Here is a 13,789-nt window from a genome sequence, read left to right as displayed (position 1 = left end):
CGTAACAAACGTGAAGGAGACCGACCCAATTTGCGTAGACTCACCACCTCAATGCCCGGGTTTAACAACACTTGAGTTTTACCACTGCTCGGGTTTTACCGACCTGCCCGGCGCAACGCGCCATGGTGAAAATACTAGTTAGTAATATTAAGTTTGAGTTGAACGCATCTCAATATTACAAGCTACTCTTATTATCATATACAAACTTAGTTTATATAGCGTCTCTTAGACCATACAAAACTGATATAGTTTGTGAATTTTACAATTAGACGTCCAAATCCTTTTGCATTTTTACTAAAAAAACCAAAATATGTAAATATAGTGTGTGTATATCATAAAAGCATGTCACTATTCAGTTTACTTTATTTGGGATTATTTGGTTGATTTGATAGTAACCTAATCCCATCTGAAAAACAATATATTGGTTTGATTTAGGTCCAAATTGACCCAAAAGACTGAAACCCAAACCAATAATTCAATCCAAAGTTTCCATTTAGATAATTTAGTTGCCCAGATAGTGTAACCCTTTAACGAAACTAACTTTCACATCGCGTTGTGTTAGGGATCTAAACCGAACTAATATTTTTTTTTTTCAGATTGGATTAAGTTATTATCGAATGAATCAAATAGTCCCAAATTAATTGAATAGTGATTTGATTTTATATTTTACACACATGATATTAAAGTAATTTCAAGTAGTGATGCTTAATCACTTGTACGTACTAGTGTTTATGCAGTTCTCTACTCGTATTGAAAGACTCTTCACTTCTGTACATTACAATGGTTTCAAATCACTTTTGTCAACTCATATACCTCGTTTCTAGCTTAGCGCTTGAAAGTCAACAAATGAGCTCTACATACTAGAATTTTATACATACAATGAGTTTTTGTTGGTTGCTATGTACAGGTATCAGAATGATGTCAATGCCCCAAGTGCTGCATCTCAGTTACGACTGGCATCTACAAGGGAACTTAATCTTAATATAACATTATCGAATGCTAATATGCTTATTCAAGCTTATGCCAGCTGGAATAATCTTAGCCAAGTTCATGAACCCTCTGCTGTTAGGGTAATTTTCTGGTTCCCTTTCTGGTTATTAATTTTTCATCTTGTGTGTACTGGTAGTCATGTATTATTAAGTGACTTTTCAATATATGTTTCTCTTTATCAGGAGGCAATATCTCCATCTGGTGGAACACCAATCATTGATGTTCATCACAGCAAAAATTATTTTGTTATCCCTCAAAATAAACTTGGGCAGGATATCTATGTTAGAGCTACTGAAATCAGGGGACTTCCACATGTAATCAAGATGCCATCTGGGGAAAAGAAGCCTTTGAAAGTACCAGTTTCTAAGAACATGTTGGATTCTCACTTGAAAGGAAATCTATTCAAGAAACTCAGATCAATGGTGACAGTAGTCATTTCACAGGCACAGGTTTGTGCCTTTGTTAATCTTAATGAATTTTATTTTTCAGTCAAGGTATCAAATGCTTTCATTAGCCAGTCTGAGATAGGGACGTGAAACTATCCTTCCCTTTCAGTACACATGAAACTAGTTATGATTATGAAAGCTGTTTACATTCCACTAATTGAATCCATGTAACGCAGTTTATATTTGGGCCATCGTCCAGCACGAGTGATTATTATAAACTAGTAGTGGTATTTGTGCATTTTTGGAAACTGTTCAATTGAGTTGTAAACACACTTTTTGTTTGATTATTCTTCATGTGAATTTCAGGATTCACATATTATTATCTTTCTGTGATGATCTTACATGTTTTTCTTTGCAGTTTCCTAGAGTTGAAGGACTGGGTTCTCATCAATATCGCATTGCTGTCTGTCTAACTCCTGGCCAAAGTTTGTCCCTTCTTGGTCGACAAAGTGCACGCACAAGTGGTGCCAGCTCAGATAGTGAAGATTCCTCTAATCTTGACTTGGTTACATGGAATGAAATATTCTTCTTCAAAGCAGATCCACAGGTTAGTAATTGGTCTAATAAACACTGAAGACCAGTTAATCTTTCACTGAACTCTGATACTAAACCTACTCTAGAACCTTAGATGATGGTTTTTGATTTCATTCAACTGCTGTTTTATTATCCATCATCCCCGGTATTAACCAGGCATCATGTGGTGGGCAAAAGTAAAATTGCACTAATTTTGACGTTATTTTATTAATCTCGTGAAAATAACGTTAAAAGTGGCGGAAGGTTAATCAGGCATCATGTGGTGGCGTTGATAGCCGAAAGACAAGGGCACATGCACCGATCAGCCGGTGTCCCGATGATTGAGTGCTATGTGCCTTATGTCCAAGGCTTGATGCAAAACTACTATCGAGCCGGGGGTCTCACCGGAAGCAGCCTCTCTATCCCTATGAGATAGAGGTAAGGCTGTCTACATCTTACCCTCCTCAGACCCTACCATAGCATTGCTATTGGTGGGATATACTGAGTACGATGATGATGATGATGATCCCCGGTATTAACCATTTAAATTTGTTTTTTTTTAAACTGTGTTTTTTTTTTCCTTTCTTTGTTTCTGGGCTCGGAGACATATCATATGACATTATAGACAGATGATCAAGATTCTACAGGTGCAATCAAATTAGCATTACTGTCTTTCAAATGACTTTTCACTTTTCTTTTTTATGCAGGATGACTATATGGTGGAGTTTGTAGCAACTGACATGGGGAAAGGTAATGTATATAACTAAGGGTCATGCCTATTCGGTTTTAATCTACATACTAGTCTTGAGCATTTTAGATATGATTAGCAGTTGATAGTTGCCTGCCCATGGTATCCTTTTAGCAGCATTGGTATCATGTACTGTGATTCTATTGCGCACATCTGGTTTGCTTCATTGTGCACTAAATGAATTGTGCAGCTTCAAAAAAACAAGCCACTAATATTTAAGTAATGCAAATTACATGAAGGGTACATATGTTCTGATTAACACCTTTATGCTTACCTTTATTTTTATTATAGGTGTTCCTGTTGGATACTTTTCTTCTTCTTTGAAGGAGCTACAAGGAACCCTAGATAATTCTACAGGGAATGGTTTTAAGTGGCTTGAGTTGTCACCGGTTGACTCAACTGTGAGATTCTTGACACTAATTATTAAATATCTCGGTCCATAGTTTGACTGAATACTAGTTAAATCTGTATATTTGTTTTGTGATATTGCAGAGAACAACTCAAGTAAACGAATCCAAAACCACACATGGAAGAATAAAGTGTGCTGTGTTTCTCTCACCACGATCAGGAGCATTAAACACAGGAAAAGGCTTTATTGGGGAAAGAAATTCTGGTTATATACAAATTAGCCCTACAAGAGAAGGCCCCTGGACCACAGTGAGGCTAAATTATGTTGCACATGCTGCTTGCTGGCCATTAGGCAATGCTGTTGTTGCAAGTGAAGTCATTGTGGAGGATGGCAATAGATATGTGAATATCAGGTCTTTGGTCTCAATTTCTAACAACACAGATTTAGTGCTTGAATTTAGTCTCCATCTTGATGCTCACAATGAGAACTTGGATACAATGGATGATGCAAGAAAGGATTCTCCAAGTAATGAAATAAAGTCAAATGATGTACAGGACCAGATCTTCATTGGAGAATTGAAACCTGGTGAAAGTCTTCCACTTCCACTTTTTGGACTTGTCAATTCTGGATATGTTCTTCAGTTTAGGCCTTCTGCTCTGAATGATGACAAGGAATATTCATGGAGCTCTGTTATGGATAGACATATGCTGTCAGAAGTTGTTGATATCCCCAAACAAACGTCTGGTATAAATGTCTCAAGTCTGAATGAGTCTGAAGAACTTATATACTGCTCAGAGATAAGTGGCACATCATCAAATAGGTTGCATGGAATGTGGTTTTCTTTGGCAATTCAGGCATCTGAAATATCAAAGGACATCTCTTCTGACCCTATTCAGGATTGGAATATTGTGGTGAAATCTCCTTTATCCATTACCAACTATCTTCCTCTGACATCTGAATATTCTGTTCTCGAGATGCAACCAAATGGTCATTTTCTTGCATGTGCTAGAGGTGTATTTACTCCAGGAGAAACTGTGAATATCCTGAATGCTGACATTAGGAACCCTTTGTACTTTTCACTCATACCACAACACGGGTGGCTGCCAATACATGTAAGATATTACATTTTTTTTCTACAAGTGAAATGATTTTTATTACTGTTGAACTTTCCTTACCGTGTTATCTTTTGCAGGAGGCTGTGCTTATATCTCATGCTTCTATTGATCCGGCAAAAACATTAGGTTTAAGAAGCTCCGTTTCTGGGAGGTCTGAACATTTTCTTCTAACTTCTTGTGACTTCTTTTTTCTTTTGCCTCATTATTTGTCTTTGTTGTTGGTATATGCAGGGTTGTTCATGTAGTTCTTGAGCAGAACTTTGAAGTTGAAAGGCCTTTGGCACCCAAGATTCTAAGAATCTATGCTCCATATTGGTTGACAGTTGCGAGATGTCCGCCACTTGCATTTAGGCTTGTAGATATTTCCTCAAAGAAAACAAAACCTAAGGTGTTACTCCCTTTCAAGTCAAAAAAGATTGATGAAGTGATTTTAGAGGAGATTACCGAGGAGGAATTTCATGATGGATATACTATTGCTTCAGCTCTGAATTTCAAATTGTTGGGCATGTCGGCTTCTATTAGTGACAACGGAAGTGATCATTTTGGGGATGTTAAAGATCTTTCTGCACTTGGTGACATGGTATTAATGTTTCTTCTCCACTTACCAGTGGTTCGCTTTTTTTTTCCTGACTTTTCATGCAAGTACTTTTTTTCACTTGTTTAGGATGGTTCACTGGGCATATCTGCTTATGATGCATCCAAGAACTGCATGCAGCTCTTTGTATCTTCTAAACCAACCTCATATCAATCTGTTCCAACAAAGGTTACTGACAGTCCTTTAAAGATTTTTTTTTTCTTTTTTGTTATCTTTAACTTATTCCAAAACTTACTTTTTATTGTCCTCTAGGTGATTACTGTGCGCCCATATATGACGTTTACTAACAGGCTTGGTCAAGATATTTATGTGAAGCTTAGCAGTGAAGATCCGCCAAAACTGTTGAAAAAATCGGACGTACGAGTGTCCTTTGTTTATCATGAGACTGAAGAACCTAGTAAACTGCAGGTACAGACTAAATGAATGCATAAGTGCATCTAAATCCAAATTATTCCTCATTTTGAATATGCCACTGAATCTTTTCTGTGTCGGCTTTTCTGGTAGATCCGAGTTGAAGGCACAGAATGGTCATTTCCTGTTCAAATAGAGAGGGAGGACACCATATTTATTGTTTTGAAAAAGGAAGACGGCACTCAAAATATTACAAGGACCGAAATTCGAGGCTACGAGGAGGGATCACGTTTCATTGTTGTATTTCGTCGTGGACCAAAAGATGGCCCCATTAGGTACCGCGTATATAACTTCATATATTTATAAACATTTTCATTACTTTTATCTTATTTGTGAAAATAACGTCTTAACAGGATAGAAAACCGGACAACTAACAAAGTAGTAAGAATTCGCCAGTCTGGTTTCAGTGACGATGCTTGGATCCGATTAGAGCCTCGTGCGAGTACTAAATTTTCATGGCTCAATCCTTATGGTGAGAAGTTTATAGATACTGAGGTGCACAGTGGTAATCAGGTTTCAGTATGTAAACTGAATATGGACAAGTCAGGAGCTTGTTTAGAATGTGAAGGAACAGGGTTACTCTTTCATGTTGTAGAAATGGGTAATATCAAGGTTGGTAGGTTTGTGGATGACACATCAGCAGAATCACATTCAGGTGGACTTAGTAGATCTTTGGCAACTTTTGAAAACTGGAGGACTGCCAACATGGCACCCACAGAACAGGAAAAGGCAGCTCCTTTGGAACTCATTGTCGAGTTGGGAGTTGTTGGGGTTTCTCTTGTAGACCATAGGCCAAAAGAGCTATCTTATCTTTACTTAGAAAGGGTTTTTCTATCCTATTCAACTGGCTATGATAGTGGGACCACAAGCAGGTTGGTGTTTTTGACTTAAAAAAGTATAATCTGTTTGTTACAAATATATTGACGAGTTATGCTAGCTGGTCTAATAATGGCAGGTTTAAGCTTATACTAGGTCATTTGCAGCTTGACAACCAACTTCCTTTGACATTAATGCCTGTACTTTTGGCACCTGAAGAAGCATCTGATACGAACCACCCGGTTTTCAAAATGACTATTACAATAAGCAATGAGAACGCTGATGGTATACAGGTCTACCCATACGTCTACATACGGGTAATGTGCTTCTTGTTGTCTTCAAACTTTCCTGTATGCAGAAACTATTTCAGTGCATGATAATGTTTTTGTGTTGATATTATAGGTGACTGACAAAATTTGGAGATTGAACATTCATGAGCCGATAATCTGGGCATCTGTTGAGTTTGTCAGAAATCTTCAACTTGATCGCATCCCTCAAAGTTCAAGTGTGGCACAAGTTGACCCGGAGATTCGTGTAAAGTAATAGTCTACTTCTGGGTTCAACTGAACCTTTTGATTTTAGTTTGTTGAATATGTTCAGCGAACAGAGACTGATCAATTAAGCAAATCAAATGGTAACACAATATTCTTTTTCTTCCCTTTTTTACAGCTTGATAGATGTTTCAGAAGTTCGACTGAAGTTATCTTTAGATACTGCACCAGCTCAAAGACCTCATGGAGTTCTGGGTGTATGGAGTCCCATACTATCAGCAGTTGGTAATGCATTTAAACTTCAGGTTAGTCAGTTTAACTATTGAACCACCCTATATTCTGGTGGCATTATAAAAACATGCTACCAGCGTTAATTCATAATACAAACATATTTTGTCTCCAGATCCACCTGAGAAAAGTAATGCACAAAGACAGATACATGAGAAAAAGCTCAGTTGTTCCCGCCATTGGTAACCGCATCTGGAGAGATCTTATCCATAATCCTTTGCATTTAATATTTTCTGTGGATGTGTTGGGTATGACAAGCTCCACACTGGCTTCTTTAAGTAAAGGATTTGCTGAGCTTTCCACAGATGGCCAGTTTACGCAACTGCGGTCAAAGCAGGTTTGACTTTTTCATTATGTTTTCTCAATAGTTTTATAGTCTTCTTCATGGTGGAACTGTGTAAGCTATATAATAGCTAATAATTAAATTAACTTATGGGCCCAGGTATGGTCAAGAAGGATAACTGGGGTAGGGGATGGATTTCTACAAGGGACGGAAGCTCTTGCTCAAGGTGTTGCTTTTGGGGTGTCTGGTGTATTGAGGAAACCTGTTGAAAGTGCGAGACAGAATGGGCTTATTGGGCTTGCTCACGGGCTTGGGCGGGCCTGCCTGGGATTTGTGGTACAACCAGTTAGTGGTGCACTGGATTTCTTCTCACTGACTGTTGACGGAATCGGTGCCAGTTTTTCAAGGTGCTTAGAGGTTATTAACAACAAGACTATCATACAAAGGATCAGAAATCCACGCGCCATTCGTGCAGACAATGTCCTTAGAGAATATTCTGAAACAGAGGCAGTTGGACAGGTATTATTATTATAACCATAGTTCAAATATTTCTAGTTAACTTGATTACGTATTTATAAATCACAAATATTTACTTCCCTCCCACAAAGGCAGTATTCTGAATAGTTGATAGCAATGAAGTTTATTCCCTACGGACAGCATTCTATCAACAAGAAAAATAATGAAAACTTAAATAAGTATTAGGTGGACTAAGTTATTACTTCTATTTCTGGCCCCACTGAGTCCTAATCCCTAGGCCTGTAAACAAACCGAATGTTCATTGAACCGTTCTTATCTAAAAAAACTAATGAACATGAACAATATTTTTTGAACACGTGTCTCGTTCGTTCATTTATGTTGGTGAATGTCCGTTTATGTCATCCGTTTGTGTTCATCAGTTTACCTTTGTTTTAAGTTTGTTTGCGTTTGTTAGTATACTCATTTAAATTTTTTAGGCTCATTACAATTTAGGCACAACACATTGTTTTTCCCATTTACTTTAATTTGGTTTTACCACATTTATGTACGTTCATCTATATTCAGTAACATCACTTACGATCGTTTGATTACTTTCGTGAACCGTTCGTTTATACTGTTAACTAATGAATATAGACGAACACGTTCATTTTCTTAACAAACAAACACAAACAAGAAAACCCCTATAGGTTAGTTGTTCGTGTTTGATCATTCGTGACATTGGCAGTAGGTTCCTTTCTTTTAACAATTTCAGACTGTACATATATGTTTCCATAAAAAAAATAATTTATTTATATTTTCCTTTACAGATGATACTGTATCTCGCAGAAGCCAGTCGGCGGTTTGGATGCACTGACATATTCAAGGAGCCATCAAAGTTTGCATGGTCTGATCTATATGAAGACCATTTCATTGTTCCATATCACAGGATTGTTTTGGTAACTAGCAAACGAGTCATGTTGCTTCAGGTACTTCTAAGTGTTAATTCATCTAATTTCAATTGCTTGTTTTCCATATCTAAAACCCAGTAAACTTTATAAAACTTGTATTCTGCATGGACAGTGTTTGGCTCCTGAAAAGATGGATAAAAAACCATGTAAAATCATGTGGGACGTGCCATGGGAAGATCTCATGGCACTTGAGTTAGCAAAAGCTGGTAATCCAAAACCGTCTCATCTAATCCTCCATCTAATAAAATTCAAAAAATCAGAAAGCTTTGTTAGAGTCATCAAATGTAACACTGAAGAAGAATCTGATGGAAGTGAGCCACAAGCTGTTAAAATATGTTTAGCAGTGCGTAAAATGTGGAGATCTTATCAGTCTAGCTTAAAAAGCCTAACGCTCAAGGTAAATAGATAAAATCATATGTGGCAATTTAGCATTCCTGATTCAAGTATAATATAGTAGGACCCATTTTATGTGCAGGTCCCTTCTAGTCAAAAACATGTGTCGTTTGCTTGGAACGAGACCGATTGGAGGAATTCACGTAACCAAAACAAGTCCATCATAAAGTCAAGAGATTTCTTGTCCCCTAGGTCCACTTCTGATACAGGAAGTTTTGTTAAACACGCAATCAACTTTACAAAAGTCTGGACCAGTGAACAAGAATTGAAAAGCCGTCACACATTATCCAAAAAAACTGTAACAATTTCAACCGTTCTAATTTCAGTTTGTTTGTCAAGGTGTCACATTAATCACTCTCTATCCCGCTTTGTTGTCAGGTTGTTGAAGATACAATCATCTGCAGTATCTGGCGCCCAATCTGCCCAGACGGGTATCTTTTAAATCTGATCTTTCTAAGAACAGTTTCTGTTGGCACAAATTAAAATTTTATAAAAGAAATGTCAAAAAATAAACTTGGTCAACTACTGTTTTGTAGGGGTGGGCATGAAACCGTAAAAACTCATCCGTAACCAAAATAACCAAACCCACAAAAAAAACCGACGGTTGGATTTATGTTTCCATAAAAACCGAACTGTCGGTTCAGTTTCAGTTTTGCATGTAACTAAAATTGAAAAAACCAAAATCGAACTGAATTCATAGATATAATGCATTGATTTTTGAACTTTTAAGTTATTTATAAGAATTTAGTAAGTAGTGTAATCCAAATATTTTAGCCCAAATGTATAATAATCAATTAATTAATAATTAACAAAAGATTTAATCCTAAGTTTTACGCCAAAATTCATTATTTTTGGCCATTTTTTTTTCAGCTCAAGAATTTCAAGCCCAATTAACATAAGTTTTATATATTCAAAAAGCTGCTTTTGGGAAAACATAAGTTTTGTTCTTTTAGCCAATTAAGTTTTCTTAAATCACATAGGATTCTCATAGATTCTTTATAGTTTTGAAGTTTCAGCATATCTTTGTTAAGATTCTGGTATATATCTAAACTAATCACATACAAATGCATTTTCAGCTATATATCAGTAGGTGATATAGCGCGTATCGGAATACATCCTCCAAATGTTGCTGCAGTGTATCAAAACACAGATAGACTCTTCGCACTTCCAGTGGGATATGATTTGGTTAGAACTTATAACTTTTCACATATTCTTGCAACAGAAAGTTCGATGCTGTTTTATGGACTCTGTTTGCACTCTTATTATGATGCAGGTTTGGAGAAACTGTGCTGAGGATTACACGAACCCGGTATCAATATGGAGACCGCGTGCACCCGAGGGTTATGTGTCTGGTGGTTGTGTGGCTATATCCGGTTTTAATGAGCCGGAACCCGATGCTGCGTACTGCATGGCTGAATCAATTGCTGAAGAAACCACATTCGAAGAACAACAGATTTGGTCTGCACCCGACTCGTACCCATGGACATGTTGCATTTATCAGGTACGTAGTCCGGCTCTTCATTTCGTAGCATTGCGTCAGCCTAAAGAAGAAGCAGGATGGAAGCCTATGAGAGTTGTTGATCGATCATCAGAAGCTTCAACATCATCATCATCATAAGTAGGTTATTGATGTTACTGTTTATGTTTAGAAAAAAAACTGTCGTTTTTTGAAGCATGTACAAAACTTTTGGTGCTGTTTTGGGGTTTTTGGTTTTGGTATAGGAGTGAGGTGAGTGTTTAATGAAGGGAATAAGTTTAGAACAGAGCTGCAAATGGTGTGTAGATATTGGTTTTAACATGCAACAAGAATATGTTTTTACATCTACAAAAGCACGTGCAAGCTAGAATTTAACCTAGAGTAGTCGGGTCATACTCGATCCTTGTAAAACGTGTGTGTCAGAGGTGTATATTTTGGGCTTTTTCCGCAAACCGGTTACGGGTTGGGTCAAAATAAGTCAAAGCTGGTTGGGTTGGAATTTGGAAATAGGTTAAAAAGATCACTTGATTGGGTTTACCGGTTAAGGAGGCCCAGGACTTAGTAGTGCACAGGGCTGGAACCGGTTTCAATGTATAGGGTTAGAGTCAGATCTTAACCCTTACGGGTTGGGTTAGTTTCTAACTGGTTTCTATCAACCCTCTTTTAATACCGGTTTGGTTCTGGAACTCAATTTTTTATTTATTTTTTATTTGAACATCTAATTACAGCCTTAGTGACAACATAGAAAACTCGATTTTGTGAAGATCAACAAGATCTTTGCTTGATTATTAATTTATTATATATAAACATATAAAAATGGGGAAAATCTAAAGGTTCATATTCAAATCGAAATTGAAATCTTATGCTTGCAAAAAAGAGTAATGTTGTTGGTGACTGGCATACAAATATCTACATGTAGATGATATTTCGCTTCTTTAAATGAGTTTTGACCTTTTCTTATTCAAATAGTTACAAAGTACTCGAGATATTTTGGTTTGTTTTCATCCAACTTTAATCAATAATGCAATTTAGCATCGGCTTGTATAGGCTGTTTAACGAATATTCGAATTATTTGAATTTAAAAAAGTTTGAAGTTTGATGCTTCAAAGATTCAAGATCTAGGTTGCATTAGCATATCCCATATCATATGTAAGTACTTGTATTTTTGAGTTGATTCAATGGTTACAGTCTCATGTTACTATGAAAACTTCAGGTAAATTGAACTATTAGTGTAATAAATTGATAGCTATATTTGCAGATAAAGGTCTTCATTTAATGTAATAATGAAATCTTACTGATTTATTATGTAATAACACACTCACATAACACATTAGTTTTTTTGTTTTTTTTGAAAGGCGAATTTTATTTAAACCAAAAGAGGGACCACTTACAAGATAGAAGTAGCTTAAAAACAAATAAAAGCATAAACAGAAAACAAAATCAAAACATACAACTTTATAAATTAAAATTTTCATGAAGTTGAATCGGATTCATTTTTCCCACTCCAAGCACGTTTTTTCGCTTCTTTTCTCTTCCAGTTGAGTCAAAAAGTAAAGTTTTGAACCTGATAATCCACATTTCAAGTTCCCAACCGTTATCACTTTGATCATAACAGTCAATAACTAGCACATCCTTTTGTTTTTCTAAAGCTAAAAAGTGAAGAAAAAGATTTTTTAAAGGAAGTTCTCCTACCCAACAATCAATCCAAAAAGTGTTTTGTCTCCTTTTTCGATTTTTTCCGATCTGAGGTTTTAACCTCACTAAAATATTGCTCATTTCATTGTCTTCATCATTATTTACTCCACCAATTTGTTTCCAAACACGACTTAAAGAATTCTTAACTGGAATCGATTCCCATTTATGTGTCCCCCCTATGCATTGCAGAAATAACGTCAACCCAAAGAGAACTATTACCAATTTTTTAACGAGTCAACCATTTTGCAAGCAAATCCATATTCATAGCTTTTAGACTCTCTCTGTCAAGTATGATTCTACTCCAAACTAGTTGTTTGTTTACAATCAGATTTTATTAGACGATAACTAGTTGTATGGATTGGAGTGTATTTACGTCTCCTCCGTGAGATAACCTCAAGTTCAAAAAGCAAGTCTCAAATGTAGGTGCCGGTTTAGGGGACCATTTTTTATTAATTCGAAACTTTTTGGAAGCGTTTAACGAGATTAAGAAATGAAATATTGTCTGTCACCAAAAGTGTAGTGTGAAAAGATTGCCATGGGTGCATTTACTTTTGCCTATGGGCGATGTCACAACGTGGTGTAGTGATAGGGAGTTTTAGTTTTTCAGTGAAGACTCAAGTTCAATTCTCACTTACAACATTTTGAAGGGGCATGGGTGGCTCAATAAAGGAAGACTGAGATCTTTGTGATCTTCAGTTCAATCCTGATGACATCCAGGTTTTACAACCAGTGGGCCTTCGGGCGGGTGGGTTTTTCTCGAAACTGGAGATAGGCGCTTAAGGGCTCTGTATGGCTGGGTTGGGACAGCTAGCGGTGACCTTTAGCCATTTGGTCACCCCATACGGAATACCTAGACATTCTATGTTTGTTGGTCATTAAAAAAAATGTACTCTCATAGGTTGATTATATCTTTAAACATGGGTCAAACAAATGGAACTCTAATCATGTTTATTCAATCCATAACATAATAAAACCTCAAAATACAATAAGACTTACCTATGAGGCACGTAATCATTGATGAAGATGATGATGAAATCATAGTGTTCAAAGTGAATCCATAATTCCCGTTATGTTGTTCTTGTGGTGTCTCTTAAGGTGTTTATAAGACTCTTCCTCTTATTACGGACACCCAAAGGGCAACATTACACATTCTTACTTATGTTATTATTCCCATCAAATAATGACTTATATAAGAATAATAATACCAAATTGGATAAGCTAAATTAAATTATCAATTAGGCCATAATTATGTAGAAGTTTAACATGCTCCTACTTCGTCGAGTGATCATTTATGACGAGTATTAAGTTAGTTTGGACAAGTTTAAAACACTTAACAGGTTTCATGTTGAAACTATAGCAGATAATTTTAATCAATTCGAAACCCCCAAAAGTCATACTAAAGTCCCAATACAAAACATATAATCATAAAAAACAAAAATGACTAAAATAAACCTTAGATCATTAAGTGCGCACATATGTTATATAGACAAAATAAAACATTTGAGGAAATCATAATAATTGATACTTACTATATACTATTATACAAGGTCTCTACTAAGACCCATCCTCATTATAAGTTCTCGGAAATTTGTAGGTGAGAGACCTTTAGTTATCATATCATATCATTAGTGTTAATGTATTCGATACAAAGGTTATTTTCCTCTATTTGTTTACGTGTGATTACGAACAAGTACTTTGTATCAATATATAATTCAATGCCACTTGAACTGTTACTAATCGAGAAACTAATGCAAT

The 13,789-nt window shown here is 36.2% G+C and overlaps 1 protein-coding gene across 1 annotated transcript in view; it reads left to right on the top strand.

Annotated features, from left to right (window-relative positions):
• The window catches only part of LOC143614277 (uncharacterized), a 35,082-nt gene extending 24,391 nt beyond the window's left edge, over positions 1-10,691 (top strand). Inside the window, exons 41-63 of the mRNA XM_077087767.1 lie at positions 908-1,070; positions 1,173-1,439; positions 1,795-1,983; positions 2,657-2,699; positions 2,989-3,098; positions 3,190-4,158; positions 4,239-4,312; positions 4,393-4,741; positions 4,826-4,924; positions 5,009-5,164; positions 5,261-5,442; positions 5,521-6,039; positions 6,123-6,300; positions 6,386-6,522; positions 6,653-6,779; positions 6,878-7,099; positions 7,205-7,564; positions 8,329-8,487; positions 8,582-8,866; positions 8,945-9,160; positions 9,241-9,293; positions 9,939-10,047; positions 10,136-10,691. Coding sequence (XP_076943882.1) covers positions 908-1,070; positions 1,173-1,439; positions 1,795-1,983; positions 2,657-2,699; positions 2,989-3,098; positions 3,190-4,158; positions 4,239-4,312; positions 4,393-4,741; positions 4,826-4,924; positions 5,009-5,164; positions 5,261-5,442; positions 5,521-6,039; positions 6,123-6,300; positions 6,386-6,522; positions 6,653-6,779; positions 6,878-7,099; positions 7,205-7,564; positions 8,329-8,487; positions 8,582-8,866; positions 8,945-9,160; positions 9,241-9,293; positions 9,939-10,047; positions 10,136-10,480 — 5,311 coding nt within the window. The 3' untranslated portion in view covers positions 10,481-10,691. The remainder of the gene's footprint in view (positions 1-907; positions 1,071-1,172; positions 1,440-1,794; positions 1,984-2,656; positions 2,700-2,988; positions 3,099-3,189; positions 4,159-4,238; positions 4,313-4,392; positions 4,742-4,825; positions 4,925-5,008; positions 5,165-5,260; positions 5,443-5,520; positions 6,040-6,122; positions 6,301-6,385; positions 6,523-6,652; positions 6,780-6,877; positions 7,100-7,204; positions 7,565-8,328; positions 8,488-8,581; positions 8,867-8,944; positions 9,161-9,240; positions 9,294-9,938; positions 10,048-10,135) is intronic.
• The last annotated feature ends 3,098 nt before the right edge of the window (positions 10,692-13,789 follow it).

This window comes from Bidens hawaiensis, unplaced genomic scaffold, assembly GCF_021521415.1.
Source record: "Bidens hawaiensis isolate Kalapana, Puna unplaced genomic scaffold, B.hawaiensis_p1.1 tig00039535_1, whole genome shotgun sequence".
NCBI lineage: Eukaryota > Viridiplantae > Streptophyta > Magnoliopsida > Asterales > Asteraceae > Bidens > Bidens hawaiensis.
Note: the sequence above shows the minus strand (reverse complement) of the source record. Positions and strands in the feature narration are given on the sequence as shown.